The sequence below is a fragment of the Molossus molossus genome, unplaced genomic scaffold, assembly GCF_014108415.1.
Source record: "Molossus molossus isolate mMolMol1 unplaced genomic scaffold, mMolMol1.p scaffold_m16_p_10, whole genome shotgun sequence".
Lineage (NCBI taxonomy): Eukaryota > Metazoa > Chordata > Mammalia > Chiroptera > Molossidae > Molossus > Molossus molossus.
Window position 1 is genome coordinate 60,541,647 of NW_023425345.1, and position 13,371 is coordinate 60,555,017.

A 13,371-nucleotide genomic window follows, 5' to 3' on the forward strand; every position below is an offset into this window, starting at 1 on the left:
TATAGATTTATAAACATTTTACTGAGTATTATTTTCACTGATTTAGATGGACATCATTTTATCTGTGCTCTGCCCATTTGTTACTACAGAAAGAGTTTATTAGAGAGACTTTTGGGGAAAATAAATCAAATTATCAGTATTTTAAGACCATTTAAACAATGTTCACCAAAAGATAAAAATAAAAGAAAACTATTGTCAATAAACTATATATTTTGTCCCAATATTTGGCTATTAATGCTGACCAAAGTCAATGCTGATTAACATTTCATCCAATTGTTTGACACCAAGCACATTAGAAACACAGACTTTAAAAATAACATAATTATTGTAGATATATTTAATCACATACTTAGATGCTGCTTCCAGTATTTGATAAAATCTGTAATCAATGCAATGGACAGAGATATTTCTAACATGTCTTTCTATTTTAGTTGTAAAAAGGCTTTATTGGGATTCTTAGATTATTTTATCGGTTCCCAAAGTAACAACTATGTAATTTTACATTGTTCATGTTGCTACTCTGTGCCTCAAAATTTTCATCAGACAACAAGTGCTAATATAATTTATTATATTTTTTAAAAGAGTCACACAAAATGGCATATGTAAAAGTTCTTTAAACATAAAATGCAATTTATAAATATATGGTATAATCTTAATAACCTTGTAACATATTATAATTATAATATTTATAAATTGCACTACCACCTAAATTTTAGTCCTACAATTATACAAGAAATAATAGACACCAAAGTGACTTAAACTCCAGGTAAAATCCATGTAATTAGCTTTAGACGTTGTGCTTATATATTTTAAAATTTTTTCAAAGATTATAAGAACCTTTTAAGGGAAAATGTGTCAAAATGGGAAAAAGTTTCTCTTTACAAGTTACCTTGAGATATTTAATACTCAGTATGGTAAGTAATTTAGTCCTTTCTAATTGAATCCAACTTCTGCCATCGTATATATACTAGCACAGGAAGTTTTAAGCCTAGATGTTGGACACTTTCAACACTTTGCTATCTCATGCATATATCTGAGTTGTAAAACAGACAAGGAAGAGAAAACAGATAAAAACTCTATGTAGAAAATATAATTTTTATAACTACATTTTACAGAATATTCCAAGAGATATCATTGGCTATTTTGTTATTTTGAAAATATTACTTATTGTAACAACTAAAAAAATGTTAAAGCCTGATATAATCTTCAACATTTGAGAGAATAATCATTGAAAAATGTGTAGAACACAAATTCCATCTCAATGCCATTGATACCACTGATACTATTGAACAAGTATTATATGAGGTATTGAACATTACACATAATTATACACTTAATATTTGACATTGTAACTAAACCAGTTGTTCAAGGCCACTAAAATACGGAAAGAGGATTAAGGTTATTAACAGCGGGCAGAAAAAAAGAACTAGAAAAGCCCTTCTAACTCAAATGTGGAAATGGTGATTTCACTCAAAAGTATGTCACAACTACTAAGAAGTTCCAGTAATTCACAACACAAAACAAGACATCCGCCTCTATTTTTAATCTTCTCTATTACATGAATTCAATGGTGATATCGTCCATGTATTGGACCGGCACATCAGTGTGACATCTATTATTGTTATATTTCAGAACGTACTCTTTTAAAGAGTTCACATATGTGATGACTACTAAATTTCATCACTCTGATAGGTGGATGATTTTTAAATTTTAAAGCAAGCATTACTATGCCTTAGTGACACCACAGAGAGTGTTTAAAACTCATGTGTTTTAATTAAAAGGAGTGGGGGCTGGGGAAGGCAAGAGCGGGCAGGAGGGGGTCAAAGCAGGAAGAAGGAGGACATCTGTAATAAAAATAATTAATAAAATAAGTATTAAAGAAAAAAATAAATAAAAGGAGAGCTCAAAACTTTAGGTATAAGTAATAAATATGAATTGCCAAAAAGATAAAATTCAATTTTAGGTGATACGCATTCTATGGATTAGGAACTATAAACCTATAATAAATCTATAGCTCTGGTTTCTAAAATACCTTTTTTAAAATTTTGTTTATGTTTTTGTTGTTGTTTTTCACCAGTGTTCACTATTAGAGTTAGAATATATATATATATATATATATATATATATATATATATATATATATATTTTTTTTTTTTTTTTTTGGTGATTTGCCATTAGATTTGGAGGAGTGAAAAAACTCAGGAAAATAGAAAGTGGTCCACAAACATTTGGCTTATATACAGTAGTTGTGTTGGTATTTTATAATGGTAAACTTAAAATATGTCAATTTGGAGCATCTAAGCAAAGTTTAGAGAGCTGGACTATGGTGTGAGAACACCATTTATAAACTTCAGTGTTACAAAACACAAAAGTGGTGTCGGTGCCAAAGAAAAAAAATGTTGCTCAAGAAAAGTAACTTTTCAACTTAATTTTAACATATGGACGGTACAACTGGCATCAGGGGTCATTAAAGGTGAGTAGACCCCCTTGAGGTATGGTTGCTTAATGGAGGAGTAGATACACAGACACAAACCAACACACACACAGAGTTTTTAACTCTCTGGACCACCCAACATGATATGAAAATACAAACCAGATGAAAAAATAAATATTTTTTGCAGCACTAATAATTATTAAGTATTCACGATAGTTTTATGCAATAGGAAGTTTGACCAAAATGATGACAGAATTTATAGAGTGCAAGGCTGCCACTTACTTAGGAGAATTAGAGAAGTGTTTCGTGTATACACAAATTTTGTTTGAATTCCTTTTTTATGCAGTAGAAGAGACCATTGTTAAGGAAGTCGATGGAACAAATTCATAACAGTTGAGAAGTCAGGAAATTTTCAAGGACAGTGCTGAAATAAATTATTTTCAGCCTTTTCCAAGTTTGCAGACGTTTATAAAAGGAGATAAATTTTCCTTGATCTGAAGAGATTCTTTGCAGAAGTGCAGTGTACAACATACTATATACATATGGGGCTTCCCTATGTACATGTACATATGCATACACTATCTATAGGCCTTTTTTCAACATATACACAACTTTAACTCAAAAAAATGAGTTAACAACACAATAGTCATTGAAAGACAATCCAAGTGCTGAAAGAAGGAAGTGACCTTGATCACTTAAAGGGCTATTTTACCTCTTACAATGCCCAAGACTACGAATGTAATACCCATTTTTAGTTTTTCTTTCATTGCAACACTGATTGTCATAGATAATCTTTGTGCTTTTGCATAATGCCCATCCTGGATGTAATATATGGAACATACAACATTGGACATTTTAAATAAGCATGCTGGAACACAAGCAGGACCATACAACCATGCACAAAATATTCTGAATACGTTTTTCCAAACTGACTGCAACATCAACATGCACCACTATCATATTTGGTCCTGTAGAGCAAGGAATGTACAGCTGAAGCAATCATGGCTAGTTTCACTTGCAAGAGTTTCTTAAAGAAGAACAGTAGAGAAACAAAACAGAATGAATGAAAACAAATAAACAAAATACCCCCAAACCAACAATTAAAAAAAAATTCCTCCCACGCATTAACACTGAAAATCTGGCCATTTTCCTCGTTCTCCATAAAGCAGGGCTTCTCACAGAAATTCTGAGTTGAACTGTTTGTGAGACACATACTAGTGTCTCAGAGCTTTTCCTAACCATTGGAAAAGCTCGTCTTGGTAAAGCATTTTCCAGCGCACATTGGCTTCTACAGTTTCCACAGCTCTTGAGAAAGAGGCAGCAGCTACGCCATCATAGTTCTTCATGAAGTTCTTTAGCTGAAAATAAAATGTTTAAATGGTAAATATGCACGTCTTATATGCAGGTCCAGCATATGTAAACAAGAATCCATTTGAAACATTATGCCATACTCACTACAGAAAGGTACTTAAAATAAGTGGAGTGAGCTTTGTATTGAAATGCATTATCACTGTGTTCACTAGGTGTGATTTATTTTGGAATTAGAAGGAAAAAAAAGTGGACATTATAGTTTAAATACCCATAGAGTCAGCTCTCGTTTCATAAACAAATATTAAAACAGACATATTTAATTTATCTTTTCATAATAGGCTGATGGGACTGTGGCAAGGACAAGTTCTAATTACAAAGCATATCCAATGGATGAAGCAGCCTTAAAAACTGATATAAGGATTCAAGTTTGCTTTACGTTTGTAGAGAGAAAACGACTCTTCATTTTCTCCAGGTTAGTAGTCTGAGGGCTTGGCACTGTCTTTGATGGCAAGGGAATTACCCAAGTTATTGGGTAGTGGGGAAAAAATACTGATGATATAAAAACTAGATGATTGAGTGGCATTGCAATCACCTACATAACTAGATTCAGAAAGAATGAAGGAGGAATGTGGTCTCATTTAGACATAATTGGAACACTAAGCTAACATAAGTTACAATTTTTAAATGTTTTGTCATAATTTTTATGGATATAAGATTTTCTCTAAAGAGTTTACGTATTCTGGGAATGCTCAAGGATTTTATTTCAATATTCAGTGCTAGCAGATTTTCTTTCTGTTTGGTTTGTTTTGAAAAACCGGCGACCAACCAACAATTGCGATGCTAATAGACAAATGTGAAAAATCAACTTGCAACACAAAAACATTATGTAGAGTAATTCGTGTGGGGTGTGATTCATCACATGGTGGGCACCACATGGAGGGAAATGTATTGCATCAGGACTGGCCCAAGGACACAGAAATGGGGGTGAGGGCATTTTAAATGGAGTTAATCCCACCTTTTGAATGAATCTCAAAATCAGTTTCTGGGTAGCTTGGTTTGTTCATGACAGTGTTGCTTTGGTTACACGAGACTGATGGGTTTTCTAAGAGTTTATCCTCTCCTTTCCTGCAAACCCCACGCCACACGGCGCTAGCAACAGATAACCGTATCTCAGACCAATCTCCTTTCCAAGAATTCAAAATCACTATGCTTTTATAACAAACATGTAAATATCCAATGTATGACAAAAATGTATAAGCACTATCCTTAAAATTGATTTGACATTTGACCAAATATTCACATACTAAGGAAAGAGGAAGAAAGGAGAGGACTGGGATTTACTGAACAGCTCCAGTATCTCAGGCCCTGTCTACCTGTAACAGGACACATATGAAAAAGGAAGTCTAATGGAAGTACCTGAATGATTTTTTTATATGTTTGCTGATTAATCTAATTCATTTGTATTTATTTATATAGCTTATTCACTCATTCAGTCTATACCTCTAAAGCAACAAAAAACACATGATAATCTATGTTTGAATTTAGTGTTTCAATTTATTGTAAAACATGTACGTTACATTGTACGTTATATATGTACAGTACAGTGGCATTATTTACATAATATATCAATGGGGAAAATATTTTATCTATTTATTATAAAATATGTTCTGCTTTATTACATATTTTCCTAGGCAGTCACTGAACATGCCAAATAGTAATAATGACCCTTCGGCAACTTTGACTCCGTGGAGCATGCTACGGGCTTCTTGATGAGATAGCAAGCCAGCCTGAACACATGAAGCAAATCTCTTAAATCCTCTTCAAAGGCAAACAATAGTTTTGAATACAAATGTGCTATTGACAAGATAGCAGGTCAGATTATCCTGCAAGAGAATGCTCAGTAGAAAATGTAATTGGTAAGTCTCTTGGATTCATTTCTTAAATCACTTTAAGTGCACTAAATACTGCCTTGGTGAGCTCAGGGAGCCTGAAGTGACTCATATGAATCTTAGGAGTAGCTTATTCATCAGAAGACATCTGGCTCACTTTGCTAAGTTGGCATAAATAGATCTTATGCCCCTTATTCCTCCACAGCTCTTTTAGCAAACAGGTGGTCAGAGCAGCCCTCTAGGGCTCCTATGATCACAATACCTTCCAGACTCCTGCCTCACTTCAGAAGTCATGGGGTAGGTGGAAGGCATTTGGCATTTTAGTTTGCTTGTTTCTGCAGCTTCTTTGTAGGATTTCTGCTGCTGTTAGTTTTTGTTATTGCGTATCCTAAATATCTATGCCATCTTACGCTTTTATTTGAAAATGTTGTAAGTTTAGACATTTTTATAAAATAATATTTAGTAAGATGTCAGAGTTGTTTGCTCTCTCTGGTCTTCAGAGCATAACATTTCCAGATGTGTTTAGAAATATTTTTATTAAAAACATTTCAGCATTTTATAAAACTCTTATTTTAGGGTACCTTGTACCCTAAACTTCACAAAGTAAATATTCTGTAAATTCCAAAACATATATAATGAATCTGATTATTGTCCTATTATGGGGTTTATTTTTTCAACATTAAAACTGCAAATGGGATGTCTGCGAGGCACAGGACCTATATTCTTCTCCAACAGTGGTGTGTTTTCGGTTGTAGAGGCAGGACAGTGAGTGCCAGAGAGGAAGCCTTAAAGGACATTCGAATGGGAAATGGAAAGGCCTCTGAGGTTCCATGTGGTGGTACTTCCATTAGTTTGAAATTAAAGAAATAATGCACTGTCTCCTGGAGAAATACTGTTCAAGTTGCTAGAGCCATGTAATTAAAGGAAACTGCCTGTTTCAGGTTCCAGAACAGTTTTTGGGATGGGACCACGTAAAGATATAAATATGTCTATTTAATGCCCCAAAAGCTGCTGGGGATCATGAAAATCTTAAATGAGCTTTCTGAATTCATAAAGATGAGGATCCCTTTTGATCTGTAAACTGTTAACATAAGAATGAGCCACATCCTGAGGGAGCACATTGGGTTTCCTGCTGGTGAGGCTCACTGGTCACAGGAGAATGAGACTGGAAGTTTCTTAGCCCCTTTATATTTATGGAAGGGTGTTCTCAGCAATACAAATTAAACACTTAGCCCCAACAATGGCAGTCCCCAGTACTACTGATGATTAGATAATAATAACAGTATGGAAAAGCCTCAGGCCACTGTTGTTAAACTAGAAAGGCAGGCAAGCAGCTATGCTGTGAAGGGGTTCATCGCTCAGGCCATGGAGACTCTATTTTGATGGTAGCTGCTTAGCAGATAATGGACTAAAAGTCACAATTTAGTTTCGGTTTTGAAACTGCACCTTTCATTATAGGCGTATCTTGGAACATTTCAAATGCAATTAAGTGTAAAAATTAAATACATAAGTAAAATACATAAAACCAAATGGTTGGTATATGCTAAAGTCAGTTAAATGTCCATTTAAAATATGTTTCTTTTCTTTTCTTTCTTTCTTTTTTTTTTTATCCTCACCTGAAGACATTTTTCCATTTTTCGTTCAGATAGAGTGGGAGGGAGAGAGAGAGAAACATCAACGTGAAAGGGACACATCGAGTGGTTGCCACCCACACGACCAACCAGGGCCGGGGACAAACTGCAACCAAGGCACGTGCCCTTAGTGGGAACCGAACCCGGGTCTCTCTAGACCGCAGGCCAACACTCTAACCGCTGAGCCAAACCGGCCAGGGCTGTTTCTTTTTTTTCTATGGCTTGGTATTACCCAATCAAAGAAAAGTATGAAAGATAGACAGAGTCAGAGGGTAGAAAAAGAGGGAGGGGGATAGGGGTCAAATGGGGAGAAGATGGGAGAAAGCGGGAGAAGGAAGGCAGCAGTAAGGAGGGGCAGTCAGTGGGGTGGGAAAGGGGGGAGAGACTGACTGTTCACTTCTGCACTCACGTCAAGGCTGCACAGGTTGTCACTAGATGAGTCTTTCACTCCCAGGTTATTGAATGTGAAATCATAGAATTAAAAGTACTTCATTTAAATATAGAGAAAATTGGAAGCAATCATTAATTTAATTGCTCTTTCTTTCTGCTTTGTATGGATATGAATAAAGTCCTTCCATTTAGTTTCCTTTACCGAAAAATGTAGTGGTACATGTGGTGGGACTCTGAAAACCAAATCCTTCAGGGTTGGGAACACACATAGCAGGGATAAAACTTGAATTTCAAATCATTAAAATAAGAGATTTAGCTTAGCTCGTGGTGTGAAAGAATCCAACTTAGTGCATGGTGGGTGATCATACAAAATTGGGTAATATCAGAAGATATTAAGGGTGGTGCCAGGGTTGATGCTTGGGGAGGGATAGCTGCTCAGTGTGATTAGCTCTGGGTCACAGCATCAGGCATTCCATCAGTGAAAACGGAGGAAACCATGATTCTCAGTGACAACTCTCAGCTATGTTTTATAGTGGAGGAGAGCAGCAGACAAAAGAGAGAGATGTTTGAAGCCCCATTCATTTTAATCTATTAAGAGTTAACTATATTTTGCTCCTTCTTCCTACCTAAATACCCCTTCCCATTTCATACTCTTCTCTATTAGAGATATAAGTGGGCAAAACAGTAGTTGGTTTCCAGAGAAACAAAGAAGAGAAAAAAGAATATGTTATATACAAAAACTGGACACTAATCCTTAAAAAATTACATTTATTTTCATTAATAAAATTCCTTTGTGATTGTTCCAAGCAGAATTTTAAACAAACTATTAATCTCAATATATACTGGCAGATACACTCCTTCCAACATATGGTTCATTCCATTTAACAGACTGAATAGCATGAGGTGTTATCATCACATCCAGTTATCCATTCTCTGCATAGAACTGAGCACAAAGCAGTGAGACTCAAGTTCTGTACTTCAACTTTAACTTTGATCTTCTGTATCCAAATCCTGAATCACAGAATAGTTTTGTTGTTTTGAAAATCCTAAACTGGATCCACAAAATCAGCTGACCAGTAGCTGATAGGATCAAAGATATCTGGAATGGATTTGGAATCCCCCAGTTTAAGAGCTATTCCCTTCCAACACTTCTCAAAGGCATTTAATGTTTAATATACCAAAAGTATCTTTGAAAATAATGAATTGAATAAAGTCTTTAGCATGGGTGAGTGTGTGCATGTTAAAGGAATGAATATGATTCCATTGGAAACAAACAGTTGAAGTAAATGTATAATTTCATATGTTTATAAAAGAAAAGCATTATAAATTTTAAAATATTTACCTCCTTGAGTTCGCCTTCAGTATTAAGAAATTCTGTAACTCCACTGATAAGTTTGGAATTCATAAATAATGCCTCTCCATACCTCAAAAGATAAAAATAAGTCTTAATGTTAATATAGATAGTAATTTAAAAAATAATACTGTATTTTCAGATCTCAAAACCTATTTGGAAAAACAATAAGAGAAAACTTTCCTAACCTGGAAAGGAAATAGACATACAAGTTGACAAAGCACAGAGAGTCATAAACAAGATGAACTCAAGAAGACTCACACTAAAACACATTATAATTAAAATGCAAAAGGTTAAAGACAAAGAGAGAATCTTAAAAGCAGCAAGAGAAAAACAGTTAGTTACCTCCAAGGGAGCTCCCATAAGACTGTCAGATGATTTCTCAAGAGAAACTTTGCAGGCCAGAAGGAATTGGCAGGAAATGTTCAAAGAGATGAAAAGCAAGAACCTACAATCAAGATTATTCTACCCAGCATAACTAACATTTAGAATCGAGGAACATATAAAGAGCTTCCCAGACAAGAAAAAGCTAAAGAAGTTCATAATCACCAAGCCAGTATTACATGAAATGTTAAAGGATCTACTTTAAGAAGAAAAAGAAGATAAAAAATGTGAATAATAAAATGAAAAATAAATGCATATTTATAAATAATTGAATCAAATAAATAAATAAATGAACAAGTAGAACAGAAACAGACTCATAGATACAGAGAACATTTTGATGTTCGCCAGGTGATAGGGGAGTTGGGAGGATGGGTGAAAAAGGTGAAGTGATTAAGAAATACAAATTGATAGTTAAAGAATAGTCATGTGGATGTATAGCATAAGGAATATAGTCAATCATATTCTAGTAACTATGTATGGTGTTGTCAGAGGGGTACAAGATTTATTGAAATGATCACTTAGTAAGTTATATAATGTCTAATCAGTGGGGTGTACACCTCAAAATAATATAATATTGTATGTCAACTATAATTGAAATATATTAAAAAATTTTTTTAAGTAATACTGCTATAAAGTTTTCTTATCACCCTTCTCAAGGGTTCCATTTGACCAGTGGTGTCTTGATGCCACTAAGATCTCTGAGCATTCAAGGTCATTTCTCTAAGGAGTTAGGAGATGCAAGGGGACACCAGCAGATGCAGCCTGATTTGGCTAACAACTTTTAAGAGAGGTCTGAGTAGTATTGAGTTTTTAAAAAGGAACCCTCTAAAATTAGATGCAAAAATTACTATTACATTTCCAATCCAAGGCCTGAGGAAAAACTATTTTAAAACCTTCAACTTTAAAGTAATCTATCTAGCTCACTAGGAAAAACAATCCCAACAAAGAAAACAGGACTGCATGACAAATCTGGGTATTATCAGTATGTCACACAGATCCTTTGGTCTGGTCAGTCAAAACTGACATTGGCATTCTCATTTTTCATGCTTAGAAAATGAGCCAAATTTCTCAAAAGCGCTTCCAAAAATATTAGCATTTTTTTGCATGTGGCTATTAAAGTAAAATATCAAGTTGTTCATTTGAATTGCATAATTCTTCTACCACAAGTATAATTGATTGACTCACGACTCAAGACAAGAGTTTTCATTTTATTGATTTGTCTATTTTGTGCTAAGGATACCTATCATAGGCTATCATACTCAGAACTAAGAAAAGTACACCAAAAATAAGATTCTGAGTTTTTGGAAGCAAAGGTCAGGCCACTGTGACCAGAGGTTCTCTAATGATGCTCCTACTTGTGGGACTTTAAATAATTTAGCTTATTAAGCCTCAATTTTCTCATCTGTAAAATGAGGGTACTAAACTAGATGACTGTCCCAATTTGTTGTAATTCTAACATTGAACTATTCCATGGGAAAATGTTAAATAAGTAGGCATTCAATAATAATATTAGTAATTACTATGTGTAAAGAAATGGCCTACTGTGCAGAAATAAAAATAATTATTTTTATAACAGTGTTTTGCTTATACATTTCTTACAGCCATGTAAAGATGAATAAGGCACAGTCCTTTCCTTGGAGGTATTATACTATGTAGTATTGTAAACAGAAAATGTCCATTTATTGTGGTGATAGTAATATTATGTACCTTGCTTAGAGAAGGTCTCTTTTGCTGTGGGATCTTGGGGTAGTATTTGGGTAGATGATAGCACAGAGATTGGGTATGGAGCGGTTTTGAAGATCAATAAAGAAATTTTATGCAGAGGACCAACACAAACAAATGCAAAGAGGTATGAAACAACATGGTGTGTGTGAAGACAGTGGCAAGCATTTGGCATTAAGAGTGAATAAGCTGTGTCAGTGGGGATAGCAGAACAAGAGGCCAAGGGGTTAGTCAGGGGACTTACTGGGGAGCTTAGACTTTCAGCACAGCACAGAACTCCTGAAGGTTTTACATCAGGGAAATGTCATTGTTGTTTTTCAGATTCTTGGGGCAAATGGAAAATGTGTGTGTGTGTGTGTGTGCGCGCAGGGGCGCACGCAGTTGTGGGCACAATTATAGAGGCAGGGAGACAAAAGGCTATTGTTAAGAGTACTGGTAAGAGATAAGAACCTGCCCTAGGGCCGTGGTAGCAGGTAAGAGAGAAGTAATTCAAGAAACATTTAGGAACTGTTAAATTGACAAGACCTCAACATTTATTGTTACATGTGACCAGGGAAAAGGGGCATTGTATGTAGATTTCAAGGTATCTGGGTTGAGCAAGGTATCTGGGATAGCCATATTGTTTGCTGAGAAAAGGAAGAAATAAATGATGAGTTTAGCTTTGCAAGTACATCCCAGTAGGTGATCTCAACATGTCACGTCTATTATAACATGCCACTTAAGTAAAATGTTTGCGTTAGAGATATAGATTTGAGAGTGAGTGAAACCATGTGAACAGACAGCAACTAAAACCAGGAAGAATCTGCAGGGCAGAAAGTAAGAATTTTGGAAGCACCCCATGAATTCATATATTCAAATATTGACAGAGGTGTAGGAGAAGATGAAGAAAATCCTATTTGTCAAGATAAACACTCTTATCTATAGATATTCTAAAACCTTACCTTTTGATTAGAGATTATGAACCCTCCAAAACAAAGTAGGTATATTAGGAACCAAACACTTTTTGGTAGGAACTAAACTATATATACATTATAATGATTTCTGACCTACAAAAGCACTCCCTAAAGAGACTCTGTGTATTGGTAGATATTTAATATTCTTTATAATAAAGCATATGTTAATTTCACCTTGTGTCTGCCTATTCACTATGTAATGTGCATAAGAGCAAAGCAAGTTTAAATCTTTCAATCATTCCAGTTTCTGAGCTGAAAATACTAAACAGAAACAAAAAAACAAATAAAAATATCCCCCAACAATGTGCTTCCTAGAAATTATACTGTTTTCTAACAACAAAATATCTATGCATAGAAATTTATTTTAATATGATACATCCATTCAGATTGAACTCTCTATACTAGGGTAAATGATAAAGGTGTACTTTTTAAAAGTAAAGTTTATATACCAGTTTTTAAGAGACAGAACAGTAGCTCTGCACACTAAGAACATTTAAGTTCAAGAACATGCAGTATTTACATGCTCTATAGTAAATTTAATTTAAAAATACCACAGTGATTATCTGAGTGATAAATTAACATTTATTATAATATATTTAAATATATAAAAAAACATTTTCAGAAACTGAGGTTGAAGAAGTCTCCCCATGAAACAAGATGTCTCAGGAATGAATTACACTGCATTCAGAATTATACAATGTTGCAAATGTTCTTTCTTTATATCATGATTTTATTTCAGGTGTTTTGTGATATTTATGTTTAAAGGAAATTTAAAACAACTCTACAGAAATAAATTTCTTGCTATAATACAATTATATCTGATTTATAAATAATTTTTTATAACACATTCAGGATATTGGGGCTTTGTGATAACAGTCTTCAACTTTGAACAGTTTGATAGATTACCAAGGAAAACTGTACTACTAAAACAGTTTACTCTCCACATTTCCATATATAATGACAGCTATCAATATTTAATAAAAGAGTAATGTTATAGAATTGTTAAAATAATATTTTTGTGTTTCATAGGTAATGAAAAACCTGCCTTGGTTGACTTTTTAAAAATCTAATTCTGTCCTGCTGGTGTGGCTCAGTGGAATGAGCATCATCCCATAGACTGAGAGGTCCTGGGTTCAATTCCTGGTCAGGGCACATGCCCAGGTTTTGGGCTCAATCCCCAGTGTGGGGCATGGAGGAAATAGCCAGTCGATGTTTCTCTTTCACATTGATGTTTCTATCTTTCTTCCTTCCTCTCGCTCTAAAAAGTCAATGAAAAAATTTTAAAAATCGAATCCTATTATCTGGA

The 13,371-nt window shown here is 34.4% G+C and overlaps 1 protein-coding gene across 1 annotated transcript in view; it reads right to left on the reverse strand.

The window, feature by feature from the left end:
* Window positions 1-2,740: 2,740 nt before the first annotated feature.
* TRHDE (thyrotropin releasing hormone degrading enzyme) overlaps window positions 2,741-13,371 on the reverse strand; it is a 384,097-nt gene continuing 373,466 nt past the window's right edge. The window contains exons 18-19 of the mRNA XM_036252398.1: window positions 8,998-9,079; window positions 2,741-3,792 (exon numbers count right to left, since the gene is read on the reverse strand). Coding sequence (XP_036108291.1) covers window positions 3,649-3,792; window positions 8,998-9,079 — 226 coding nt within the window. The 3' untranslated portion in view covers window positions 2,741-3,648. The remainder of the gene's footprint in view (window positions 3,793-8,997; window positions 9,080-13,371) is intronic.